This window comes from Eurosta solidaginis, chromosome 1, assembly GCF_040869045.1.
Source record: "Eurosta solidaginis isolate ZX-2024a chromosome 1, ASM4086904v1, whole genome shotgun sequence".
Classification (NCBI taxonomy): domain Eukaryota; kingdom Metazoa; phylum Arthropoda; class Insecta; order Diptera; family Tephritidae; genus Eurosta; species Eurosta solidaginis.
In genome coordinates this window covers 89,666,845-89,692,729 of record NC_090319.1, presented here as the reverse complement: position 1 = coordinate 89,692,729, position 25,885 = coordinate 89,666,845, and the positions used below count along the sequence as shown (strand labels likewise).

Here is a 25,885-nt window from a genome sequence, read left to right as displayed (position 1 = left end):
TGCATGGATCTGCTGGGAGGATGATAATTTGTGGGAGGGACGGAACAAACTAAACACTAGAGTCCGCCTGCTCATTACCCTGTACTCTCCTGTGGCCTGGGACCCAGTGCAACAGTACTACGTTGTGCACCCAAGGACCAGTGCTGACTTTATTTCGAACGCCACAATTGCCTTTAGTGGGGCCTGACTGTCTGACTGAGTATGGCAATTGTTTCATTGGAGTATCAGCGCTGAAGGTTCAGCTTAGCGCACCAACATATGGCGAATACTTCCGCTTGAAAGCTGCTCGTATGTGCTTTTAGAGGTACTGATATTTTGGCTCTGGGTCCGGAGACTCTGGGTTCAATCCCCTCTGGCGTCTTCGAACCAGGGCCGTAGAGAGAAAATCCGGGTCCGGGACTAAAAAAATGTATGGGCCCCCTATAAAAAATCCACTAATATCAAAAAAAATGTCTGCCACATCAACTAAATGATTTTTGGACTAAGAGCTGACAATAAAATTAACACAGAATATTTACTATTTATACTATTTTATTGTAACGTAGAAATAAAATTCTCTTTTAACAGCCACATATTGTTTCAAATAATCTTTTCTAGTTTTTTGGTAACATTTTAATGCATTTCTGATAAATTTAATGATGATTATAAATTTTAATTATTCAATATAGAATGTTCGGATATCAAAGAGTGGCTTTACTTGCTTTTTTCGCTGCAAAATTTTTATAATAGTATCAAAATTTAACTGTCTTGCCAAAACGGATTCAACACAAAGCGTGGCAAGTCCTAAAACTCGCTCTTTAGATGAACACGATCTATGAAAGTCTTTCATTCTTGAAAGGGCGCTGAAGGAACGTTCTTCACTATATACAGTGACAGGTATAGTGCAAAAGATAATTGTATACAGATTTTGAACATAGATGGCATTTAGCAATTCCAATGGTGGCAGACCTTTATCAAAATTTGCTTCGCGAATATGTTTCAATCGAATTATTTCGCATTCTAAGAATTGAGAAATGTCCGACTTGTATTTTTCGACAAATTTTGCAGCGCTCGCCCGAACCGTAGTTTCATCCATGTCTTAAATTGCCACAAAAAGGAAAACGTCTCGTTCAAATTTCTCATAGCTGCAAATCGTTCAGTAATGCCAGTGATTACCGAATCAACGATCACCAGGAATGTATTATTTTTAAAATCAGACTCTGAATCATCCGTAATCATCTCATTTAAATTATCTTCAGAACGCCTTTTGGGTTTTCTCTTTCGAATGTCCGGAAACTTTGGCGAGATGTTCAATTGAATAGCAACTGTTTTGCATTCGTTTAAAATTGTTTCCCATTGGTTCCTGATCAACTTCAAATTAGCTAATAAGGCATCTAGATGGACTAGAAGGACCTCAACATCTGTGGTGGCGTCTCTCGCTTGGAGGACCACGCTTCTTTCATTAATGGTAAGGTTTTGAACCAAATTGAGGACAGCAAGATACATTCGAACTTGTTGATGTACTTGAGAATGCCGGTAACATCGCCGTATGCTTGCGCAGTCAAATTTGGATTTTGGCTGAAAGACTATGAAGAGAGCTAGGTACATTTTTTTTTGAGGATGTTACATCGTTGTGGAGTGCTGCCGAAGAAAATAATTGCAGCCGTACAACATTCTGCTGCATCAACACCACATACATTGATAGCGTTTTCTTTTCTGAAATAAATTGTTGCCTAAGTAAATGGTAATACTCTACCCCATCGGGTTAGGGGGTCAGAATATACCCGCGGTAGGTATGCCTGTCGTATGCGTCAGAGGGGACTAAAATATCAGATTCCAGGGGCTGTGTAGCGCAACCCTGCAGGTTGCCAGCGCAATATATAGCTTCCCCAAACCTAATTGTCAACCTCAGCTATCCGCGTCGAATCCTGTTTCACTAACAGACGAGGCTCTGGCGACCCCAAGCTCCTCATGGAACTTGGGATGGGGAGGGAGGGGATGGCCTGAAGGTTTAATGTGGTCACATAAATCGTTCCCGAGATGGTCGGGCTAGCACCTTAATGGTGCTGTGGTACCGGAGCGTTCCGGATCTGTATCCGGCAAAGGACCATCACATCGATAATACTCCTCAAAGCCTTCGGGGAGCAACCTTGTCGCTACAACAACAACAACAACAATAGAGTTACTCCTACCCCTGAAAATGGTCAACATTTATAGTGCATACAAGGAACATTTCAACTCACCAAATTCACTCATATTAATATAGTATATGTGGAACTTAAGAGCAAATTGAGAGTTTCACAAAGTTGCACTGCCAAACCGCCATTTTATACAGGGTAAAAGTGTAACGCTTTTGCGTTGCGAGCAGGCAGGAATTTTCACAAAAGAACGAAATACCCCGTAAAGGCGTTGCCTATTTTTTAGAATAGAACAACAACGCTTGCGTAACACTTTGTCCAGAAAAGAAAACGCTATCATAGCTGCGGGTTGCACAAGGCGAGTAATCAGCATTCGAGTTTTTGTCGAGAATGTGACGTAGTGCTCCGTTGTAAGCTCCTTTCATATTGGCGCCGTTATCGTACCCTTGTGCACGACAATCTTCAATCATGTATGGCAAATTAGATCAGCGATTTTCTGAGCAGTTTTTTGGTTACAATTCACGAAAGCCAAAATCTGTTCTGGAATTGTAAATTTGTTGCTTTCGAATTGAAATGGAGTGAGCGCAAAATGAACGTAGTCAACGTGACTAGCATCAGGCATAGCATAAACGATAATAGCAAAATACTTGGCTTTCTTGCCTTGATCTAATCTTTCCCTCACGTGCTTTGCACAAATTTCTATTAACTTGTTCTGAATGTATGGGGAAAGATAGTGAACTTGTAAACGTTTGTGCTGCTATTGTGAAATCCTAACTTTCTCCAAATGATCTCTAAGTATCGGATCATAATGGCTTATGAGATCTTAGATGCCCAAAAAATGTCCATCCTTTCGCTTTTTGAAAAAAAATAGTGTGCAAAATTCTATATAAAATTTCTTTCCACTTTTGAGTTTCAGTGATTAGCTGTTCATTGATAAGTGTATCAATTGTAGCCTCCTTTCGAACTAGGTTTTGTAAAGATTTTCGTGTGATGGCAGTTTAGCGTATAGCTTCTTCCATACCTGGAATTTCGAATATTCGCCAGGGCAACAAATTTTAGGTCGATTTAAAGTATTGGTGCTTAACAGACGACATGGTAGGCAATAAAAAGCATTGCTACTGGCACTCCACACCAACCAGTGACGCTCCACTTTCTCTCCATTTGGCAAGATTCTGTTTAACAACGAGGTAGGAAATGCCTCGTCATGACAATCACGTGGAAAATAACAGGTCACTTTTGATGACCTCGACGAATTATTTCGTTGACTTCTTCAGATCGCAAAAACTCATTATTCACGGTACCGATATCGAAGTCGTTTAAATAATCTAGACTTGATACAGAGTTGGTGGAATTGTTGGAAGGCTTTTTGAAGATGAACCTTCATCAGGAGGATAACCTCGCTGAGCCCAGAAAATCTGGGAAAATTAGATGTACTGCTCAGATCCAGCAAACGAGTATGTTCTGTACTGTCATATGATAAACTTGCAGACAACCAAACGTTTACTTTCCTGTCCAAAAGGGAATTGGTGCTCGGCACTGCTGCTAAAGAAGAATAGACCTAGTCATATCAATTCGTTCCCGGGTTACTCGGGGAAAGCAGTTTTAGCAGTACTTTGCCCGTTTCAATTTGCACATCCATTCAAAGAACTTCGCATAATGGATTAAACAGTCATCTGCATTTATTCGTTTTTGTTTTTGTAGCACGCCTAATTTACTATCTATTACCCCAACATCTATCAATTATCCCTTGTTATAATCTTCGGGTACCCCCGCTACCGGAAGATGCCTTGGCATGGTGGAGGTTCACTTGAATTTACTTTACAGGTCCTGATTCTGGTTATCTGAAATCCCCTTGAGTATCTTGTATTTATTAAGCACTTCCGGTTACATTAAAAACTTATTATCTATCCTTACTGATATTCGTTTCTTTTTCATTCTAGGTAATTCGATTTGACGAAGTGGGCATAGCAATATTCCAGCTGTGGCTGTAAGAAGAACGTACATTTGCTCAAACTACAAGAAAACTGCGACAACTGTCCCTCGGCCTTTTTAGTATCACATATAAGGCCCTACCCCGCATTTTATGGGAAAGAGTCAAGTTCAAAGGCTCAACATCACCTGCAAATCGACTTTGATAGCACGAAATTGGGCTGCATATATTCCGGCATTATATCTACAACACTCATATCTATGCAAACTGATACTTACAACACCACCCGCACAGGAAAAATTGAGCACCATCAGTGTGAGCTTCGAAACTCAAAATGGTTTCAGAAAGGGCACGACTACGGATGAGTTTATGTCTTTACATATGTAGTTTGTACATATAAATATGCACATATGCAAGGTTTACTAGAAAATTGAGAAAATTATTTGTAAAAACCATTGTATACATAATTTATTCATAATTAAATATTATTTAAACAAAAGGGACGCGTTTCATTCATATAAAAAGCGAATTGGAACCGGTACGGGTAACCGATAGGCCAGTTACCCGTGTTGTTGTTGTTGCATATGTTTTGGTTAGCGATAACGAAAACATACCTAATGAAGTAACTTAAAAATGTAAATAACATCGAGCGAGAAGGAATGTCGAAAACACAATAGGTAAGAGCGAGAAAGCGAGTCACACGTACACTATTTTGAGAGAGCGCATGCGTTACCTTTTTCACGACAGCAATGTAAAAGTCATTAAGACGATAATTGGTGACTAAGTTATTGGTAACGATTAAGTAATCGATTAGGTAACGGGTACCTGTCTTGTAGGGTTATTGTCTCCTCAGGACCGGCAAAAAATTGTTATCAATATTCGTTGCCTTTGAAATTTGGCTTAAAATTTGCACATGGAACAACTAAAGACTCTCTGAATTAAACAAAAATGTCTTAGTACCTCTAAATCGCGGGCCCCCTGAGAAACACATTTTTGTTTGATGTTTTTATTGTCTCCTCAGGTCCAGGCAAAAAATCATTATCGATATTCGCTGTTTTTGAAATTCGGCTTAAAATTTGCACATAGAACAACTAAAGACTCTCCTGAATTAAAAAAAGTATTAGTACCTCTAAATCGCAGCCCCCTGAGAAACCCCGGGCCCGGGGGGAATCCCCCATTCCCCCCCTCTCGTCGGGCCTGCATATCATAACTCAAAAAACATGACTGTTGAGTTAATAACATATAAATGTACCCAATAACATGATCTATGTTGTATAAAAAAATATTTTGTTATCCGTTAAAAATTTACCACGTGCTATACAAATCAAAATGTGCCTTTATATGCGCAACATATGGCAGTTAAAATTTTTGAATGGCTCTCCTGGAAAATTGTGTTTTTTGAGCTATGACACTATTGAAGTAAATGAGCGATATGTACAAGCGATGAGCGTAAGATAAACAACATTTTTTTATTTTACTATTCGAACTATTCGAGTAGTACTACTATTCGAATAGTACACACTATTCGAATAATAAGGAAAGGAATAATAAATGGAAGCGAATAAACGAATAAAAAGTTCGAATAGATATTATTCGAATTACGAATTTATTATTCGAATAATTTTTTTTCGAATATTCCCACCCCTATTATAAATATATACACAACAACTCACCTGTTGATTTGCAGTCCACATTTTTTGGTTGCAATCCACATCCATTGAAAATCTTACCAAGTAGCGCAACTAAGAGCTGATCGCTGAAAAGTCACACGCACAGTGTTCGACGCAGTCTCAAAAAAAAAAAACTATCATTATTTAGCTTAAATTTTAAAATGTGATAATCCTTACCATTTGATGTATATATAGAATATATAAGGCGTATTTGTTGGTGTTAAAATAAGCTTTTTATTATATTAAAGTTTTTTCAATTTTTTTGAACTTTCTTTTAATCATTTCATGCATTTATAAAGAATTTTCGTGCATTGAAATACAACCATGTGCTTATACGTTTTGACATTACATTTCATACACGTTCGTATTTACCATTCTCATTGTTTCTAAATTCGTAAACAATGACTGCAGTTATTCGGTGTGATTTTTCGAAAAAATTTATTATTTTTGTGAAATTTCATACTTAAGGGCCCATTACTTATACTTAGCATAGACTTGACTTGACTTGAGAACTGTAACTTACAGTTCCGTTAAATGAACATTGCATGTTACTGATTACTCAAAACTTAGCAACACTTTACTTGACTTAGAAATCTGTTGAATTTTGATTTTCTATGTAACTTCTAAGTGACGTTTACATTTTGAGATGCCATTTGTTTGTCTCCATTTCATTTTGACATTTTGTCATACAAATTGACATTTATTGATTATGATGCCAGATTGTATGCGCTAAGTGGAGTATAATCGTGGCTAAGTTGCCAAGTTTACGCCAAGTCAAGTCAAGTCTACGCTAGGTATCAGTAATGGGCCCTTTATTCTGTGGTATTGTGGTGGTCAAAAAGATTTTATGCAACAATACTTTGCCTCACAACGCGACAATGTATTTCGTAATGTCGAAGTACTTATATGTATATGTGTTTGATGTGGAAGCCTGCATTTGAGAACACGGTTGCTACTTCAGTCCAGTCGTTTCAAACACCATATGGTCCGCTGGTCCCTTTTTCTCAATTTTGATTCTTTTTCGGCAAGGTTTTGATACTTGTATTTCTTTTAAGGGCGAATTAATGGTGACTTATAACCATAAAGCCATAACCAGATAAAACAGCTGATCACACCTACCTTATGGAAATCAATGTAATCGAGTTGGCGTTATGGTATGGCACCATTAATCGATTACATTGATTTCCATAAAGTAGGTTCGATCAGCTGTTTTATCTGGTTACGGCTTAATGGTTATAAGTCACCATTAAACCGGAGTCACTGGTGCCGTATGTCGTATCGCTGTATCCGTATCCCTAACGTAATCAGCTGTTTATCGTTACGACGGTAAACCAAAACCCAATTGGTTGGCTACGATACGGTTACGACCTTAGCGGCACCAATAATCGATTGCATTGATTCTCATAAGGTTGGTCGAATCAGCTGTTATAAGGTTACCGATACGGTTATCGATAAAGCACCAATGTCTCCAGCTTTAGTTCGCCCTTTACCCTGAAACAAAAACTCAAAATACTGCTAAAAAAATGTCCCGCAAATCTATTATCCACATATAATTTTCAATTTGCTTCAATGGAATTCTTGCCACGAAAATTGCTCTATCAATAAATGTAGCAGAACAATGAGATTTCACCTGGGCGATAATTTAGGCGAGGCATTAAAAAGGGAAGTGTTGAACATTCAGGCGAATACATTGTCAATAATTTTTGATGAACCAACGGACTTATCAGAAATAAGACTTTTCTTGGTGGTTGGATATTTCGATCCGTATTCGGTTATTACACAGTGGAAATTTTTTAGACGCTTAATTTTTAGTCTGAAAAACTCACACCTACTGAATATTGGCTCTGGTATGAAGTTTAAACTGTTAGGGAAAAAGTAAACATCTATAAAAATAGCATTACCACAATTCCTTAGTTTCGTTAACGATTCACAACGCAAATTTTTTAGCCGTTCCTCAATAAAACCTAACTGCGCTAGACATGTTATTTCATTGCAATCAAGCAAAACTAGGTTCACAACGTTTGATTAGCAAAAGACATAGTTTTATATATATATAAGAAACCACGGAAACATCCTACAATTGTTTGTATACCAATAAAACCAAAATTTTGTACCTTTTTTGAGGTCTGGTCCTTTTTTCGATGAATTTTGGTCCCAAATAAAAACACTGTCTGGTAGCACAAGAAAGTTATTCATACGAAAAGCAAAAATTAGCCAGCTCCAAAACTAAAAGTTAGAGAAAATTTAAGATATAATGCATAGGTATAAAATGCATGCAATGTATAAAATCATTTTATTATATAAAATTAGTATGACATATCAGATTTGTCAATATTTTGCTCTGTTCTGCTACTTTTAACATATTTATAACATATAGTTAGAAGTAAGAAACATGATTGATGACTACATTTATACGTGTGTCATTTATTTTCATTGAGGAATAAGTTCGTAAAAATAAAAAGCATATTTTCATTAAGTACATGTGAAGCCCCATAGATAAAATGTGTAATAGAATGAACTTTGGTTTGTATATTACATTTGTAAAATAAAAATCTGCTGCTTAAAAAGGATCAGAATCTAAGTGCATTGTTTCCATTTCATACTTAACTACACTCCCTTTTGTGAATCAGGATTTTGGACAAATTTTGAAAAAATTCCGAACATCATTCCTACATTATACTTTATTCTAGTGACTTCCACTGTATTCGCAACATAACCTCAATTTAAGCTGCCAAACTGCATAGTAAACAACACAAACAAGATTGCGTATTGTACATGTAAACAAAAGATCAGTTGTTTTTATGGGCAATTTTTACGTCATTTTCCTTTAGCTCTTGGTTTTTTCTCTCTTTCTTTCATTCGCTCAACCAGTCAAGTGTGATGTATGTGCGCAGAACGAACCAATTTTGAACTCATGAATGCGCAATCTTCTGTATGTGATTTGTGGTCCACATCCATTCTAGTTACGTTCCATTGAGACTTGAGCGAGATACGGATAGAAATTTAACATGCAAATGCAACAACAACGTTGTGATCCTGATATTTATCTGGTTCAATTTCTGATCCGTATAGCAGTTCTGTTCGTTTCGTTTTCTGTAGTAGATTTTTTGAAAGCTAACCACTTTTGAGTTGGTAACACTCATGGCTCAACTTTAAGGCCGTTCCATTGGTTTATCGAGCTCTGGCTCTGGCTCAAATCTCATTGGAACGATCTGGATCAACTTTATGAGAACTGGCAGCACTAATATAAAACATCTGTTTTGTTGAAAATAAGAAGAAACGTACACAAAATTTTAAGATACTGATAGAATTATTAACATTTAAATAGTTTCGCACGTAAGCAAACTATTTATTTTCCTTACATCATCTTCAAGTTGTTTACTCTTTCAGTGTTTTTGCTTTTAAATATGGCGAATTCTTTTATGTATACACAAATGTACACATACCCTTCAAAAAAGGCGAGTACTCTATAAATAATGTAAGGAATACTCCTTTGGGAGTATAGGACTGCTCCAAATCTAATCTGTATTCATACAAAAAATGTGCTCCAATTAACATTGCGATGTCCTAGGAGAGGAGTAGGTGATCCCACTCTCGCTTTGTTTGTGAGTATTCCATAGAGTACATACGTGAGAGTACGTTCCAAAGTACTTTCACTGTAGTACTCCATGGAGCACCCACAGAGGATCATATGCCAAAGTACTAAAGAGGAATTGTGTCGGACAAATTATCGAAGTGAATTTAATTTAAAATGAAAGTAAATGAAGAGGGGTAATACAACTTTTATATTTTATACTACGAATATTCTTATGTTATTTAGCATTTGCGTGAATAAAGAAACTAATATTTCTCTATCATACTATAGTATGTATACATAAAACCAGTGCGCTGTTGCATTTTATCAGAGTTGCCAAAGTAAAATTTTATTATTAGTTATTTGCATGCAATATTTTACTTTTGGCAACTCTTTTCGATCGTCATCGTGTCGTGATCACTGTCGTTAAAAAACGAGCAATGATCGGCTGATGGTGGTCCGCAAACGCATTGCAAAGGAGTATTGTTAGACGTACATCCACGTAATCCAACAACTCTATGGACACTATAACACTATGGCAACTCTGATAAAATGCAACCGCGAACTGGTTTTATGTATACATACTATAGTATAGAGAAATATTAGTTTCTTTATTCACGCAAATGCTAAATAACATAAGAATATTCGTAGTAAAAAATATAAAAGTTGTATTGCTTTCTTCATTTACCTTCATTTTAAATTAAATTCACTCCGATATTTCTTTCCGACACAATTCCTCTTTAGTACTTTGGCATATGCTCCTCTGTGGGTGCTCCATGGAGTACTACAGTGAAAGTACTTTGGAAAGTACTCTCACGTATGTACTCTATGGAATACTCACAAACAAAGCGAGAGTGGGATCACCTACTCCTGTCCTAGGACATCGCAATGTTAATTGGAGCACATTTTTTGTATGAATACAGATTAGTTTTGGAATACTCCTATACTCCCAAAGGAGTATTCCTTACATTATTTGTGGAGTACTCGCGTTTTTTGAAGGGTTATTTTCAACAGAACAGATGTTTTATATTAGTGCTGCCAGTTCTCATAAAGTTGATCCAGATCGTTCCAATGAGATTTGAGCCAGAGCCAGAGCTCGATAAACCAATGGAACGGCCCTTCTATGTTCAGATTAGTGATGGGTGATACAGCGATTTTGAACTATATGTGAAAATAGTGATGGCGATTTTTGAATTGCGGTTATTTTTTAAAGCTATAGCGATCGCTTTAATTTATTTTTAATAACCGAATGTGCAATTTATATACTAGGATATACCAAAGGAATGTTTGTTTACCGGAGTAAATTGAAGGTTATACATTAATTTAGTTTAGTTTACAGAATATATGAACCAAAATTGGAATAAAAAGAAAAAAATATGTACATTTTATTGTAATCTGATGTAATGTGAAATTCTAATTTTCTGAGACATTATGATACAATATTATTAACTGGCTGACGACATTATGTTCAGTCCCGTATTACACGCAATAAGATGAAACTAGCGGAAATAGATGTCTATGTATCTTTGTTTTATAAATTTTGCTAATTGAAAATGCTTTGATTTTTAAATGTAAGATGAATCCACCCGAAATAAACCTGTATATGTAACACCATAAAAACATGATTTATTTACTATTATTTTTATACTACACCGATGTATTCAGAAATACTCCGTATGAATTTATTATGAAAGTTGTATTTGGCTGCATAACGCTTTTATAGTAAGGTGAATTAATAGCCGTGTTTTTTTTACACGCGTATACTTTTACGTTTGCGCGTAAAAAAACGCTTATCCTCGCTTAGATAATGCTTAGGAGACCCATCTAGCGGCATTGGTTAAACAACTAGCTACAGCACATGGTGTACCGAAAAGCGGAGACACAGCCTTCTGTTGTATGTCTGTGCATAACATATAGCTGAATCGGTTGCGATGAATAGTGGATACACACAATTTTTAGAGGTGATACCTAGAATTAGTGCTGAGAGGAAACATAGACACATATTTCAGTTACTTCTCAGTATAATGCATATTAAAAATTAGTACTACTAATTTTATGAGCAGCAATTTCAGAGTTGTATTTAAACTTTGAAGCTCAGCAGTCCATATAAAGTTTAAGCGTAAACGTATACGCCTGTAAAATAAACACGGCTACTGTTTAATGAAAAATGCAGAGCAAAAATAAAGCAAATTCTTCAAACAATTATAAAAATATCTTTTAACAGAAAATTAGCCACCCACTTCAGTGCCCTAGAAATTACCCGGAGAATTTAACCATATAATATGATAAAACTTGAATTGCATTCTCCCAAAAAACTTAAATTTTGAGTTACATCTGTTTACAATAAGACGAGTGATATTTATTTCTATAGTTCTTTTATTTTTCCATCAAAAACATATTTTATAAAACTGCTAACAGCTACTGCCTGGAAGTATTAACTTAGGAATTACACAGGCAAACAATCTTAGTCCAAGTCTAAAGATCCAGGTCTATTTGGCGTCATTTGTAATAAAAAAAAAAAAAAAAAAAAAATCAGTAATTTAACCTCTTTTATACACTTCATGAAATATTTATATGAACGGGGACTTTAACAATTATCACCGGGCTTTGCATGCGTTTCATTTATGGGCTCATAAAATTACCATATTTCATTTCTTTTTTTACTATAATTTGCTGTCATCTTTCACTCGGTATGAAAACGGATTTTAATAAATTAATACAACACAATTTTCGCAGCCAACCAGATCAAACGTCGTTTATAAAAATATCAATTCAAAATAACGTCGCCTGAAAGAGCAAACTAGCTAAAAGTAAACACAACCGAGTGAAGAAATACCGCTTCATGAAGAAATATCGCTATTGGCGAAACGCTGCCAGAAGTGATTTTCATTCAAAAGAATCGAACGAAGGAAAATCGCTTATCACTGTTATATTTGGATAGCAATAGCTAACACTATTAGCGATTTTTAATTCGCGGCGATGCAATCACCGATAGTGAAATATCGTTCCATCACTAGGTCTCAGGCATTTGCGTGTACACATCACTGTCATCGTTGTTTTTCGCAAACCTCTGTGCCATTGTGAGTGATGACTAATGCGGCAGTTACTCACGAACGTACGTACCAAAAACGTGTCAGCTGACACGACCTATCTTATGAGTGTGCAATGTAAACGAAAACTCACCGACGTGCAAGCCCGTACGTACGTAGCCCGGAACGTAGAAATCAAAACAATTTTGATTTTTTCCGTAAGAACGTGTCAGCTGATCGCTCTCTCACTAGACAGAGTTGCCTAGTAAACTTTTGTGCGCTAATTTTTGACCGTTTGCAATTTTATGCAAAAACACCTAATTAAAGTTTGAAAAATTGTGAAAATAATTCGAAATAATTATGTAAAAGTGCTGATTATATATATGTAATCTATTTATACTTATTTAATATGTATTCCGGCATTTTACAATATCAAAAATTAAATTGGAAAAAGTTGATGTTTACATAAGCATGCATGCAAACCGGCCAATGGCAACAGTGCTTTGTTGGTAACAATACACCCACAAATATTTTATGTACATGTACACAGACGCACACATTGATTCCTACGGGCTTGAGAGTTCGGTCAAATGTGCTTCGTACGATAAACGTCCGTACGTACGCACACGTCGGTGGGTAACTGCCGCATAAGTGTGATATCTTCTGCATAAACGTCAAAATTCCAAAGTGATTGGATCACCTGATTCGTATTTGACTATCGCTGTCTCATTCTGTATCTCTTTCTATCACCCGCTGAAGACAGACGCCGCCATATTGAACAGCCTGTCAAAACGCTGAAAAGTAGCCATATTGAACAGCCTGTCAGGCAGTTGACAGATAAGATAACACACTTTGTCATCATTCACAATGCTCTGTACTATAAAAAAAGTAAACACAACCGAGTGAAGAAATATTGCTATTCGCGAAATGCTGCCAGAGGTGATTGCCATTCAAAAGAATCGAATGATTGAAAATCGCCAACACTGATATATTTGGATAGCAATAGCTATCACTACCCATCATCCGGTGGCAAAGAGCCTGAGCTAGATAAATAATTTTGTATGTAAATGCAACAACAACGATTTGAGCCAGATAAATCCAGTTAGAAGTCTGGTTCAATTTGTGCGCCAGATAATTTGTTAACTACTTGTCTTTTGATTGGCAACGCTGCCTTTAATAAACCTACTTTTTCAAAAATAGATGTCGCTGCTTAGCCTTTCGCCGTATGAGTTATGTGAAAAACAGTGTCGACATCTGCCTATCACATTTCACGTTTGCGAAAATATCACCACATCTGCTTCTAAAGTCTCTCAATGATCCAGAGCATTTGCTTGAGAATTGAGCGTGAGCCGGAGTTGTGAAACTCACTGGATGACGGCAACTGTTAGCGATTTTTAATTCGGGGCGATGCATAGCGGAATGATACAAGGTGGCAGCATGGTGACATACCTACAAACATAAATAAAAGTTCCATGTACTTTGTTTTTGTAAATTCGATGGACAAATGTCATAATTGTACTACGCCGGAAGTTGATGTATCATATCAAATAAAAAAGTTTATAGTCAGCTGTCCCATGCTGCCACCTTGTATCGTTCCGCCAAGGGGCGATGCAATCACCGATAGTGAAATACCGTTCCATCACTAAGTCAGGCATTTGCATTTACACATCACTGATGATCAGTGGACACATTTTGTAGTGTCTCCTTTTTCATTGTCCAGCCGGTCAAAGTTGTAAGTTTTACTCTTAAACAAAAACGATATTAAAATAGATATCATCACCAGGTCAGGAAAGATGTACTCTAAGATTGATATTCAAAACTATATATCCAGGTATGCATATAAAGCTGATACCAAATTACTGCGCCATCTTATTGAGCAACGTGTGGCACTGATCGACTTTGATCAGTGATGGAATTTGTGCTGGCCACCGCATGCGTACAAGGTAATTAGAACGGTGTATGGTTTTTTTGATGCCAAATAATTGACGGTGGGTATATCTATGGTCATTTGGACCATGTTAATGGCTACATGTTATTGTTATTGCGAAGGAGAATCAACTAGAGCCCTCTGTTGAACTCGAGTAGAAGAAACTCAAAGTCTATGGACTCCCATCTGTAATGAAATTCCTTGGCATATTGCCAAATAATGGATGTATGTACGTTTGTATTTAATTCCAACTACGCTTTACTCGTTGAGTTCAACAATATCTACTACTTTATAAAAGTTGCATCTATATCTACTATTGATGTATTGACACATATGGGAAATATTCGAGATAGTTTCCTCCTCCAACCCTAACTTAGCAAATCTGGTATAACTGACAAGGCGGCCACTGTGGTGTGATGGTAGCGTGCTCCGCCTACCACACCGTATGCCCTGGGTTCACACCCCGGGCAAAGCAACATCAAAATTTTAGAAATAAGGTTTTTCAATTAGAAGAAAATTTTTTAAGCGGGGTCGCCCCTCGGCAGTGTTTGGCAAGCGCTCCGGGTGTATTTCTGCCATGAAAAGCTCTCAGTGAAAACTCATCAGCCTTGCAGATGCCGTTCGGAGTCGGTATAAAACATGTAGGTCCCGTCAGGCCGATTTGTAGGGAAAATTAATAGGAGCACGACGCAAATTGGAAGAGAAGCTCGGCCTTAGATCTCTTCGGAAGTTATCGCGCCTTACATTTATTTTTTTTTTTATAACTGACAAGTTGGCAATGAAAATTGCCGGCTGCAAAATTTCTAAGATTCTGTGCGAATCCTACGACGTTAGACTCGCAAAGTTGATCATATCAGTAAAGAGACAAGACTGACGCACATACTTTAGTAAAGCGTTTTACTAAGTTTAAACTTGAACATATAGAGTTTTCCAACTATTTTCTTGCTTCACTAAAACACATGTCATTAAGTGTACACAATGGTGCTCGGAAACCCGCCCTTCCCGACATTCTCAACAACTTATATCTAATTTGAATTCAATTATCCGTAAAATGAGTTAGGTTAGGTTGAACTGGCCGGTGCGTGAGGACCTCACATAGACTGAATGAGTCCATATGGTTACCAGAAGTTCGCTCAACCATCAAACTGAAAACCCCTATCAAAATCCAGGACCTATGTTGTAAAATAGCTCTGTCCTCTTGGCAAATACTAACATATTTGACAACTGTGTCACGTAACATGTGACGCCAATGAAGGCTATGTCTTCAGAATACCCATCATGAGCCTACCGTCCTCCATTTTCAATTATGAAAGTAACTTTGTTAGTCCAAGGTTGTAAAATCTGCACGTGATCTTCGAAAGTTTGCATCCCCGCGCTTGGTTCCACGCCTTTCCTGCTCGGTCGATCATGTGCAGCTAGCTAGCTCATCCGCTTTTTCATTTCCATCGCTTCCCATATGCCCATTGACCAAATAAAGATGTATATTTCTCCCTATCCCAATTCTTTCCAGGGATTGATTGCTGCTTGGCTGTCAACGTAAAAGTTAACGCGGCTGCAGTTTAAGTTTTTTTCGTCTACAGTGTCGACTGCTTTAGACACAGCTACTACTTTCGCATGAAGAACAATTGATCTTACAGCTTGTAGGATCTGTTTATTGCCGCATCAGCGACCGACCCTACACCTTCCATTATTTGTATCCATCGGTGTATAGGTGTATCGTCTCGTATGCTTTCTGTTTAAAATTATTCCTAGGTGTTTCGTGCAAGGTTTCTCCTGCCTCCTGCAGGGTCACCCCTCCTAGCTTAGGCCTAGTCAAATTCGGAAACTTATACCTCCTAGTGAATAAAACCATATCCATCATCTACGCATAGGCGCTCAACCCGTCATAATATGACAAGGTCCACCAAAGAGATTATTGTTGGAAGGCACTTCCAACTGCAATCTGTACATTAAATATATAAGAGAACATTGCCCATTTAAGCATGTTTACATAAATACTAGGTAGTAATATTCGGAGCCAAAAATGACTATTAAATTAGTGATTACCACTTTTCTCTTTTACCACATTTACGCATTGCAGATTCATCAAATCATTACAAAGAGTTAGGCTGTGTCCATTGATTCCAGTTTATCTAGTATACATGGCTGTCGGCGTTTCAATGGTGGCAATGCTGGCGAAAGCTTGCGATTGGGTTCCTTGCAAAAACAACGCACACGAAAGGTAAGCAGCTTCAACTTGCAAACATTTTTACATACATTCTGGATATGTAAGAGTTTAACCTGTTACAGTATCCAGAACGAAGTTGAACCAGAGTGATTCGCGTTTCCCTGGGGAGTATGCGTTCCTCTTCCGCAAGGTTTAGGTACTGTTCCCTGAGTACTGGATTCACCGGGCAATTCCCGGCATAAAGGTTCGACGCCTGTTTGTGGAGTTCACCAATGACCTGCTTGTGATTGTTTGCTTCATACGGCTGAGTTCTCAGGTGCCGTATTTCCTCAAAATGCTTACGGAGATGACTCCTTAAGTCACTAGGCGGTGCTGGCTCATCAATCATATGTCCGTTGGGATGCCCAGGTTTCTGGGTATTCAACAGGAACTGTTTGGTTAGCATCTCATTTCTCTCCCTGATGGGGAGTATTCTCGTCTCATTATGTAGATGGTGTACTGGGGACATAAGAAGACAGCCCGTGGTGGTTCTGAGCGTAGTATTTTGGCAGGCCTGTAGAGTCTTCCAGTGGGTAGTTTTTAGGCTTGGCGACCATATAGGGGATGCGTAGCACGCAAACGGCTGGCCAATTGCTTTGTATGTGGTAATGAGCGTTTCTTTGTCTTTTCCCCAAGTACTGCCAGCAAGGGATTTGAGGATTTTATTGCGGCTCTGGATTTTCGGAACAATTGCGGCTGCGTGCTAACCAAAATGTGGATCCTGATCAAACGTCAAACCCAAGATTTTTGGGGTGTAGGACAGTCGGTAGCGTAGTGCCATCGACGTGGGTGTTCAAAATGGTCGACATTTGGGACCTCCAAGTTGTAAATAAGGTCGCGGATGATTTAGTCGGTGATAATGCCAGGCACAGCCTTGCGAAAGTTAAAACACGTTGACGATGAGAGAGAAAGATGCCTTACACACATGTTACTGTCCTGTTGTTTATGATTTCTAAGGCACAATAACTGGTCAATTGAACCCAAATTGTGTCTTCTCTAAACTTTGATAGTTTTGAGTTCGATAGATCCACTGGACGTTGTATACATCACTCCAACTCCAAACGGACTGATGACTTTTTGCTCTGAAACTTTCCATGGCGATGCCACTAAGAAAAGTGTTTCTAAAGTATGTGGTGTTGTTTGTGTGTTTGTTTGAACCGAGGACCTCTATGTGATAGGCCAAGTATATCAAGGTGGCCGTCCCTCAATAGAGTAAATTTTAAACTCTTTAACGAGACCAAGCACTCTCTAAAAGAACCGAATAAAATGATGCAACGATTGTATTATTTATTGCCAGTTGCTAAACCTTTCTTTATTCGCAGGATAAACCCGCAAATCGTCGCCCCAACGAGCACTACTATGACATCACAAGAGCTGATAAGCACGAACATCGTCGTTCACGTGGCTCACGACATCATGTAAATTAGCGACACGCTGACAATAGTGATGTCGAATATGATAATGGCAATATATCGCCACTTTACAGCAATTGGGATCAGGTTAGTAATGAGTGAATGTATTCAAGTCCTTTTCTACTAATTTGGATTTATTTTCTTTTACTAAAATCACGAACCTATTTTACCACTAAGGAATTACATTATGGAACAGGCCAAACTTTCGGGGTATTTTGTACTTGGTGATCCCATTGATTCAGACTCTTATCATTCAGATAGTCATTTGGAGCATTCACTCTCTGCCCGATAATGAAGATTCGGATGGTGGCTCAGATACGCATGATGGTTATTTGGAGCATAATTATGACATGATCGATGACTATGCTAATATGGATGATAGCGTGTCTTATTACGCTTATCAATATCCACGATATGATCCTTCAGGACGTGAAGATATGTGAGTACAACATATTTCGAATTTGTCTTTTATTTTTTATGACCTTCATATTTCGTCTACATTTGACAGTTCCGATAATGTCGAGCCCGTACTGTAGGGTATTTGTAGTCAAGGAGCTGAACGCGCTACCGAATTCGCACAAAAGCCAAAGCATAAATATCAGATCTCATTGTTTGATACAACGCATGCAACGCACACTAAACCTACACAAAAACAACAATCTCAAACTCATCATCAGCAGCAACAATACACAACTCAAACACAAACACATCCGCACCAAAATCACCTATATTCGAATTCACCAGCACTTGCGCCACATCACCTGTTACCACAACCACCACAACCACCTCTATCACCACCTCTATCACCACATCAACATCTTCAACTTGATGCCGATACAAAACAAAAGCAATCACAAACATTACCATCACCTAATCGACAAATTTCACGTATTGCTAAATCGGGTTCTGGTTCAACTAGTACTGATACAAATAATGGTGGTAGCGGTGTTGTTGGTACTGGTGGTGGTAGTGCGTTTACATCATTATGCCAAAGATGAGAGTGGTGTTAGCAACATTGTAGGAGGAAGAGGTACAGCTAGTCACGTACCATTCGGTTGCCACCGCCGTGAAGCCAACAATACAGCCAATGTTCGCGCCAAGAGAGCGTGCACCACCAAATTTGGGTGGATTGCCGACGATATTGGTGTGCATGAAAGATTGTGATATTGAGAAATTTGCCGCCGATAATTTGAATTTACATTCGAAAGGCATTTTTCGCAAAAAGGTGAGAATTATGTAGTTAAATTTTATTACAAGGAAAGAAGTGCTAAAAGTATTTTAGTTTTGTTATTTAAGGCAGCTTATGGGTTTTCTTATTGCATATTTAGTTGCTCATTAATATATTGGTCGGTAACCCCAGCTGTGCTGAGTGAACATTCGCCGCGGGTTTAAAAACACAAACAGTTGTTGGTTTTCTTATATGACAATAGTTTTTGAAAAGCGCTCGTTGTCAGAAAAAACTAACTTGGCTCAAAAATGTATCGACTTCCTGTTGAGAAGAGGCGATCGCCAAGTTAATTCGAAAATCGGTTGCTCTTACTAGTATAACAACAATAACGAAATTAGTCTTGTACCAGTATCTTATAAAAAAATTCGAAGAAAAACTCCTATCAACCTGAGGTTAAAAATGAGGGAAATTTTTCAAAATGCTTATAATTTTCGAAGTTATGAAATTTTATTTATTTTTTCTTTTTAAGTGGATTTTATTTATTTTTCAACGATAAAGAGTATCAATTTTGCCTGATTTTTCTATTGGTATAGTGAAAAACACAACACTGCAATTTCCACGAAGTTGTAAACATTTTCGAAGTTAAGAAAACTTACTTTTTATTTCGATTTCATTTACTTTTTAACGTTATATAATATCGATTTTACAAATTTTTATACAGAAATACTAAGAAGCACAAACTGAAATATTTTCGAAAATCTAAAAATTTTCGAAGTAAGGAAAATTTGTTATTTTCCTCTTTATTTGGATTTTATATATTTTGTAACGATATATGTATATTATTGATTTGACCCAATTTTTAAACAATAGTACTGAGAAACAACTCTGAACATTTTTCGAAAATCTAAAAAATTTCTAAGTTGAGACATTTTTACGCATTTTTCTAATCATTCAGCATAAAGTAATTTTTTAGCAAAAAGATATATTGATTTTCCTAAAGGTTTTACTGGGAAACAATCCCTCAACAGTCATGCTGGGAAATTCGAAATATTTTCGAAGTTAGGAAATGCAAATTTTTAATTTATTTTCGTCCAAATTTTATGTACTTTTAACCAGAGGTAATATCGTAAAGCACATTTTTTGCAGTGAGAAACATAACTTGGAATATTTTTCGAAAATCGAAATATTTTCGACGTCGGGAATTTTTTCTTATTTCTACTTAACTGAAATTTTACATATTTATAATCGCTAAGTAATATCAATTCGATTAACTATTATACTGAATCATATTTTCCTTTATTAGTCTTCTGTGCGTGATATGCTTAGCTGGACTGCGGTAGCGATCGATATTATTGTTGGAGCTTTGCCACAACAGCAGTGAGTTAAAAAAAAACAAGAAATTCTATATATATAACATAACACCTAAGTGAAATTCAATATTTTAATCAAAAAGGCTTCGTGACGAATTATATGTATAACAATGCCGCCAAAACACAGAAAATCCAAAACGTGGTTCGCTTATACCTGTCTGGGAATTAATGGCTATTTGTTTGTCTTTGTTCCACCATCGCCCACTTTTCAGCCAACATTGTTGAAGTATGTTTATAGAAAGCAAAAATTGTAATGTATGTAAAACTAATTTCTATCAAAATCATTCTTTACAGTTACATTAATCGACATCGTGATCCCTCTTTTACCACATCATTCCCTGAAGTGGGCAAATGGCGCATTCATGTACAGATCTCACATTATGCAACTGTTTGTTGTCGACGTTTGGATCGTATTGTCAGTCATGGACGTCGGCAGGCGAAGAGACCTACAGAAGATGAAGTTGAACAAGCGAGGGTAAGCAGACAACAAATATATATAAACATATACTATTTAAACAAACTGTTGCACTGATTACTTGCTACGCTCTCGGTCGTTGCCAATACTTTTAAGTGCTGACCCAAACTGAAACCAAAATATCTCTGTAACTAAACATCAGACCGAGATAGAAACACTCCCCAAAGATAGAAGTGATATGACCACGTCGAACCTATAGGTAACTCCATCCACTCCAAAAACTTTAAATGACCTGAGCCATTCGGCTCGTGTAATAGAGGTTGTTAATTGAGTTTGAAAGCTGTGAAGCTTTTGCGCTTGATAACCCATTCAATCCCACTGTTATTCAATGTTTGGGGCTTCGTTGTAAGTAACCGTGGTTTACATTTAATACGTTGTTGCGATAAAGACACTCCTTCAAGGTTTTGAGGAGTCTTATCGATGTTAATGGTCTTTTGTCGTATATATATCCGGTCCGTAACAAGGTACTACAAGGGCACAATTTAATATGACAACATTGAGTCTTCTAGCCCATCCCGCCCCACCCTCTAGTTGCATGAAGAACTTGGGGTAGGCAGAGCATCACCTGCTAAAAAAACAGGATTCGAGACGGGTAGGTGAGGTTAACAATTAAGTTGGAGAAGCTATAAATTGCGCTGACAACCCCGTGAAAGGACTGCGTTGCACAACCCCTTGAATCATTTGGGTATTTTAGTAGCTTCTTACGACAGTCATACCTGCTGCAGCTTTATTCCAAGGGGACATTTAATAGATCTCTCTGCCTCTATTATTCCCAATTCCTGCCTCTCCCCATACATCTTCCCCAAATTAGCTTCATTACTATATTTTCCCGCTCCCCACTACCTCATTCTTTCTCCCCACCTCTCCATATTTTCCTCCCTGTTTATCTCCGTCTTTCCCTGCTGCTTTACTTCTCTCCTTTCCTGCGTATCTCACTCTTTCTCTCCTTATCTATTCATCTGTCTCTCTTTGTCACCTCGCTTCCTCTTTCTCTCTTCCTCTCTCTCATTTTCCTATTTCTTATACCGTTTTCACACAGAAACTTAATTGATTCGCAATTTTATTTAATGGAATAATTAAGTTTCCCTTTTCATACAGGGCCTTTCGCTTCATTAAGCGAACATCTGTCAGCAGACCCAAAAAAATATTTCGTTTTTACAAAAAATAGTTAAAATGGAAAGCAGCCGTTTCCTTCTTAACTATAAATACAATCAAAATCAAATCCATACGCAACTACCTATAGATGTTGCACCTAACCAAATATGTGCATATTTTCGAAAAAGCCATATTATCTTTTGCAGCAAATGCAGCGAAAATTTAATTTAAATTTTTTCGTGTTTTTTATTGAACATAATATATTTTTGATTGCCATTTGTTACATTGACAATAAAAATCGAAGCACCAAGCAAAGCCGACTGGTTTTTCACTTGATTAGGCATTCAATAAAGCAATAATGAGATAATTAAGAATTTGTATTTTGTATCGAATATTGAGTTCAATTAGAGCTGTAATGTAGAAAACTTGACTAGTTATTTCATTAAGCCTCTGTGTGAAATTGGCATTACTCCTCCTCAGTCTCTTAATTAATCTCTTTTCCTCATACATCACTTACTATCTCCCTTCCTCTATCTCGCGGTCTCTCTCTTCCTGAATCTCTTTCTTTCAATCGCTTTCCCTATCTCTGTGTTCCGTTCTAGCTTCCTATATCTTTCTTTCTGTCCCCTTAGCGGTTTCTCTGCCCATTTCTATCTCCCTCTGACTCCTGTATATCTGTCTGCAAACATTCCCATTGAAAAACGGAATGTGTCTTGACTTGTATCAGCTTACTGTGGTCGCTAAGAATGAAAATACATATCACTAACTAGTAGAACACGCATATTTGGTATTTTCGTTACGTTGTTTTTGGCCACCTGAGTAGTACATCTGTTTGCAGGATCTAGTTTTCCTACATTGATTGCGGCCATCAACGATGACCGTTTACTTCAGCGCTTTTAAGATGATTGGTCATCGACCCAGACACGTTTTGCATCCGTCATAATTTTAAATCATTTCCCCTGAAAGTAACTGCGGAGCTTAACTTGTAACCATTTTATATCCTCCAGAATCAAATTCTACGCGTCGGCATGTTTGGCAGCACAATCGCTGAGGTTATGGAGTTGCAAAGGAAAAATTTCCTTTCCGTAAACTACCATGGATACAAACTACATTTTCAGAGCATGTAAGAGATTACGGAACCCATTGATATTAAATTTGATACTATTGATTAAATTTGTTTCTCTTTTTAAATTTTGAATGAATATTTAGGTTTTGCTATTGAATGGCAAACAAACAGAGAGAATATTCCGCGTCTCCGCCGATGTGGATGAGGTTAATTGTTTGAAAATCCGCATTGATCGGTGGGAAGTTCCTGATTATAAAAATAGCATGGGTAAGTTGCGAGCTACGCTTGGGGAAACTGATAGGAGGAAAGAAAACTTGCGCTGGATTCTGTAAGTGTAACTTTTGAAATGTATACTTCTCTGCCATATAATTTGTGTGAAAAAGTTTACATTTCAAATGACACTGACTCGTGAGGAAATAACAGTAAGAAAGCCCAGCTTTGATAACAATTCCAATTTCGAACTTCGAAAATTATTTGAACTTCGAAAATAATTCGCACTTCAAAAATAGTTTGAACTTTAAACTGTTCGAACTTCAATGATAATTTAAACTTCGAAAACTATTCGGACTTCTAAAACAGTTTTAACTTTAAAACTTTTCGAAGTTTTTTAAATTTTTGTAAGGAAGCAATAGAATAACGATAGGAAACAGTTTTTCAGTGCATGTGGTAACATAGATTTCAATTTATTGATAATAACGCTTGATGTCGAATAACATTTTTTTTTTAATTTTCCGGTTTTACAGTGGATGCACATGCGCCCGCTAGTCTGTTGAAACTGTGGTATCGTGAATCCCGGACCCTCTTATCCCGGACCAATTCTATGAAGAATGTGCCAATACGGAGGATCCAGATAAAGCCAAAGAAATAGTTGATAAGCTCCCAGAACTTAATAAATTGGTAAGTTGAATATGAAAAAGGTAAACCTGCAACCTTTGTATTATGGCAGTGTGAGACTGCTAACCAGCTGGCTGGCTTGTCTGGTGGCCATTGTTTGCAAAGAATGAAAACAGCTGGGCTCATTGTGGTCAGAGCTCAAAGATGCTATCACGAGGAAATAAGGGCACAACGACTGTATATCTAAAGTTCGCGGCTTCGACTAAAATGACCGTTTGAAGTATGGCAGCTGGTGATTGGACCAGAAACTGTGGTGTTTGTTGACTATACTTAAACTTTACTTTTGTCACAGAAGTTGTGTCAAGTCGATGACAGAGGTTTAGGCGTCCTAAGCGATAGCCAAACTAAAATTAATTTTATAGTTAGCCCTATAACTACTTCAAAAGAGGAAAAAGGATGGAGACGGTTGACCATATGATCTCTATCAAGATAATTAAATAGTTCGCTTAGTCAACAAATATTTCCCACCAATATGATGCTGATTCCATGAATTGACCGTTTTCCGTTGTGAAAAAGCTATTATTGACCTTGCTAAGTCAGAGCTGAGTGTAACAAACCTTGTTGTTATAACGGCAAAAATACCCCAAAGGTTGGGGGAAGTATTACAGAAAAACGAGAACATTGATGAGCTAGCTTGCCTCGTCTCTTGCACAGAAGCGGAATAGGTTATTGTGCCCTGTAAGGGTTCAAACAAGTCGTTATAACAGTAGTCGAGCTTGTGCCGGATTCATATTCATAAACAGTTATAGCATTCAAACTTGCGGGCGGACAGTAGGGGTGAGATGTTGGCGGATCAAATAGAAGAAACGACGTTCTGCACAATAAATGGAGACGCCCCCACACGTATGGTAGGAAGCTGTCACAGTTCGCCAGATATGTCAATCGTGAGCGCAGAACTCGTAAACTGCGTCAACTGGCAGCCGATGGTAACATTGGCATCCGACCACCTGCCCATACTTATTTCGCTCGAGCGTACCGCCGACTTCATCGTCACCGAAAAACGCACTTTCATAAACTTCAAAAAAGGAAAGTGGGAATAATATAAATCTTTTACAGACAACCGCTTTGCTGCCCTCCCTATCCCGACTGATACCCGCCAAGGGGAGCGTGCCTTCCGTAAGGTCATTGAATCCACCTCGGCACGTTTCATTCCCGCCGGGAGAATTCCCGAAATCCGGCCCCACTTCCCGGCGGAGGCCGCAAACTTAGCGAGAGAACGTGACCTTATAAGACAGCTTGATCCAGGCGACCCCCAAATAAGGGATATAAACCAACGCATCAGATTGCTTGTGGACGAACACAAGCGGGCGAAATGGGAGGAGCACCTAAGAGGTTGTAACCTCTCTACCGGTGTGGGTAAACTTTGGTCCACCGTAAAGTCCCTATCGAATCCGACTAAGCACAAAGACAAAGTTTCCATCGCCTTTGGCGACAAAGTGCTGTAGCGTCATGTAGTGCCAGCCAACTAAAAACTAAAATAAAACTAAAAACTAAAATAGCTGGCATCACCCCCACATGCAACCATGCATGTATGCACTTGATGTTACTGGGTGAGAGAGTCGAATGACGGAGAGAATTCTGATTGGCTGAATCTTCCGTTACTCGACTCTATCACGCCACTGCATCATTCGATTTTACCGCTATGCACTTTTGGCATAGCGGCAGGGCCGCTTTGAAGCTTCAGCTTTTTTCCACAGTTTTCAGTTTGAAATGAGCCGGCAAACGCGTCACTTGAGCCGCGCGTGTAAAATATAAAAAATTATACATTGTAAAAATGAAAGTGAAACTTAACAAGAGACGAAATTGTTAGGAAATAAGAATTTTAAATAAAGTGTAATTGAACAATAAAACAAACTAAGTTTACTAATTTAAAAACTAAAGAAGAAAGTAAAGAAGGTTTGTATGTGTGCGTGTGGCTAAATGCCCAAAAATAAGTGGCATCAGAATGCCAC

At 37.8% G+C, this 25,885-nt stretch overlaps 2 protein-coding genes across 9 annotated transcripts in view; both read left to right on the top strand.

The window, feature by feature from the left end:
• The window catches only part of LOC137236465 (succinate--CoA ligase [ADP/GDP-forming] subunit alpha, mitochondrial-like), a 58,353-nt gene extending 53,976 nt beyond the window's left edge, over positions 1–4,377 (top strand). The window contains exon 4 of one of the 2 annotated variants that reach the window (XR_010948434.1): positions 4,058–4,375. The gene's annotated coding sequence lies outside the window, so the exon portion shown is untranslated. Of the gene's footprint in view, positions 1–4,057 lie in introns of both variants that reach the window. The other variant, XM_067759109.1, reaches the window with a different exon arrangement.
• Positions 4,378–13,997: 9,620 nt separating this feature from the next.
• Positions 13,998–25,885, top strand: part of LOC137236457 (rho GTPase-activating protein 39-like) — a 334,523-nt gene continuing 322,635 nt past the window's right edge. For 3 of the 7 annotated variants that reach the window (XR_010948423.1, XM_067759086.1, XM_067759083.1), the window contains exons 1-12: positions 13,998–14,052; positions 14,104–14,263; positions 16,328–16,468; positions 17,776–17,952; positions 18,043–18,304; positions 18,374–19,090; positions 20,337–20,410; positions 20,487–20,629; positions 20,698–20,878; positions 22,981–23,096; positions 23,183–23,306; positions 23,783–23,936. Coding sequence is in view for 3 of the 7 variants with exons in the window: in XM_067759086.1 (XP_067615187.1) it covers positions 20,514–20,629; positions 20,698–20,878; positions 22,981–23,096; positions 23,183–23,195 (426 nt within the window). In the remaining 4 variants the exon portion in view is untranslated. Of the gene's footprint in view, positions 14,053–14,103; positions 14,264–16,327; positions 16,469–17,775; positions 17,953–18,042; positions 18,305–18,373; positions 19,091–20,336; positions 20,411–20,460; positions 20,630–20,697; positions 20,879–22,980; positions 23,097–23,182; positions 23,307–23,782; positions 23,937–25,885 lie in introns of all 7 variants that reach the window. The other 4 variants (XM_067759087.1, XM_067759084.1, XM_067759088.1 and 1 more) reach the window with 3 other exon arrangements.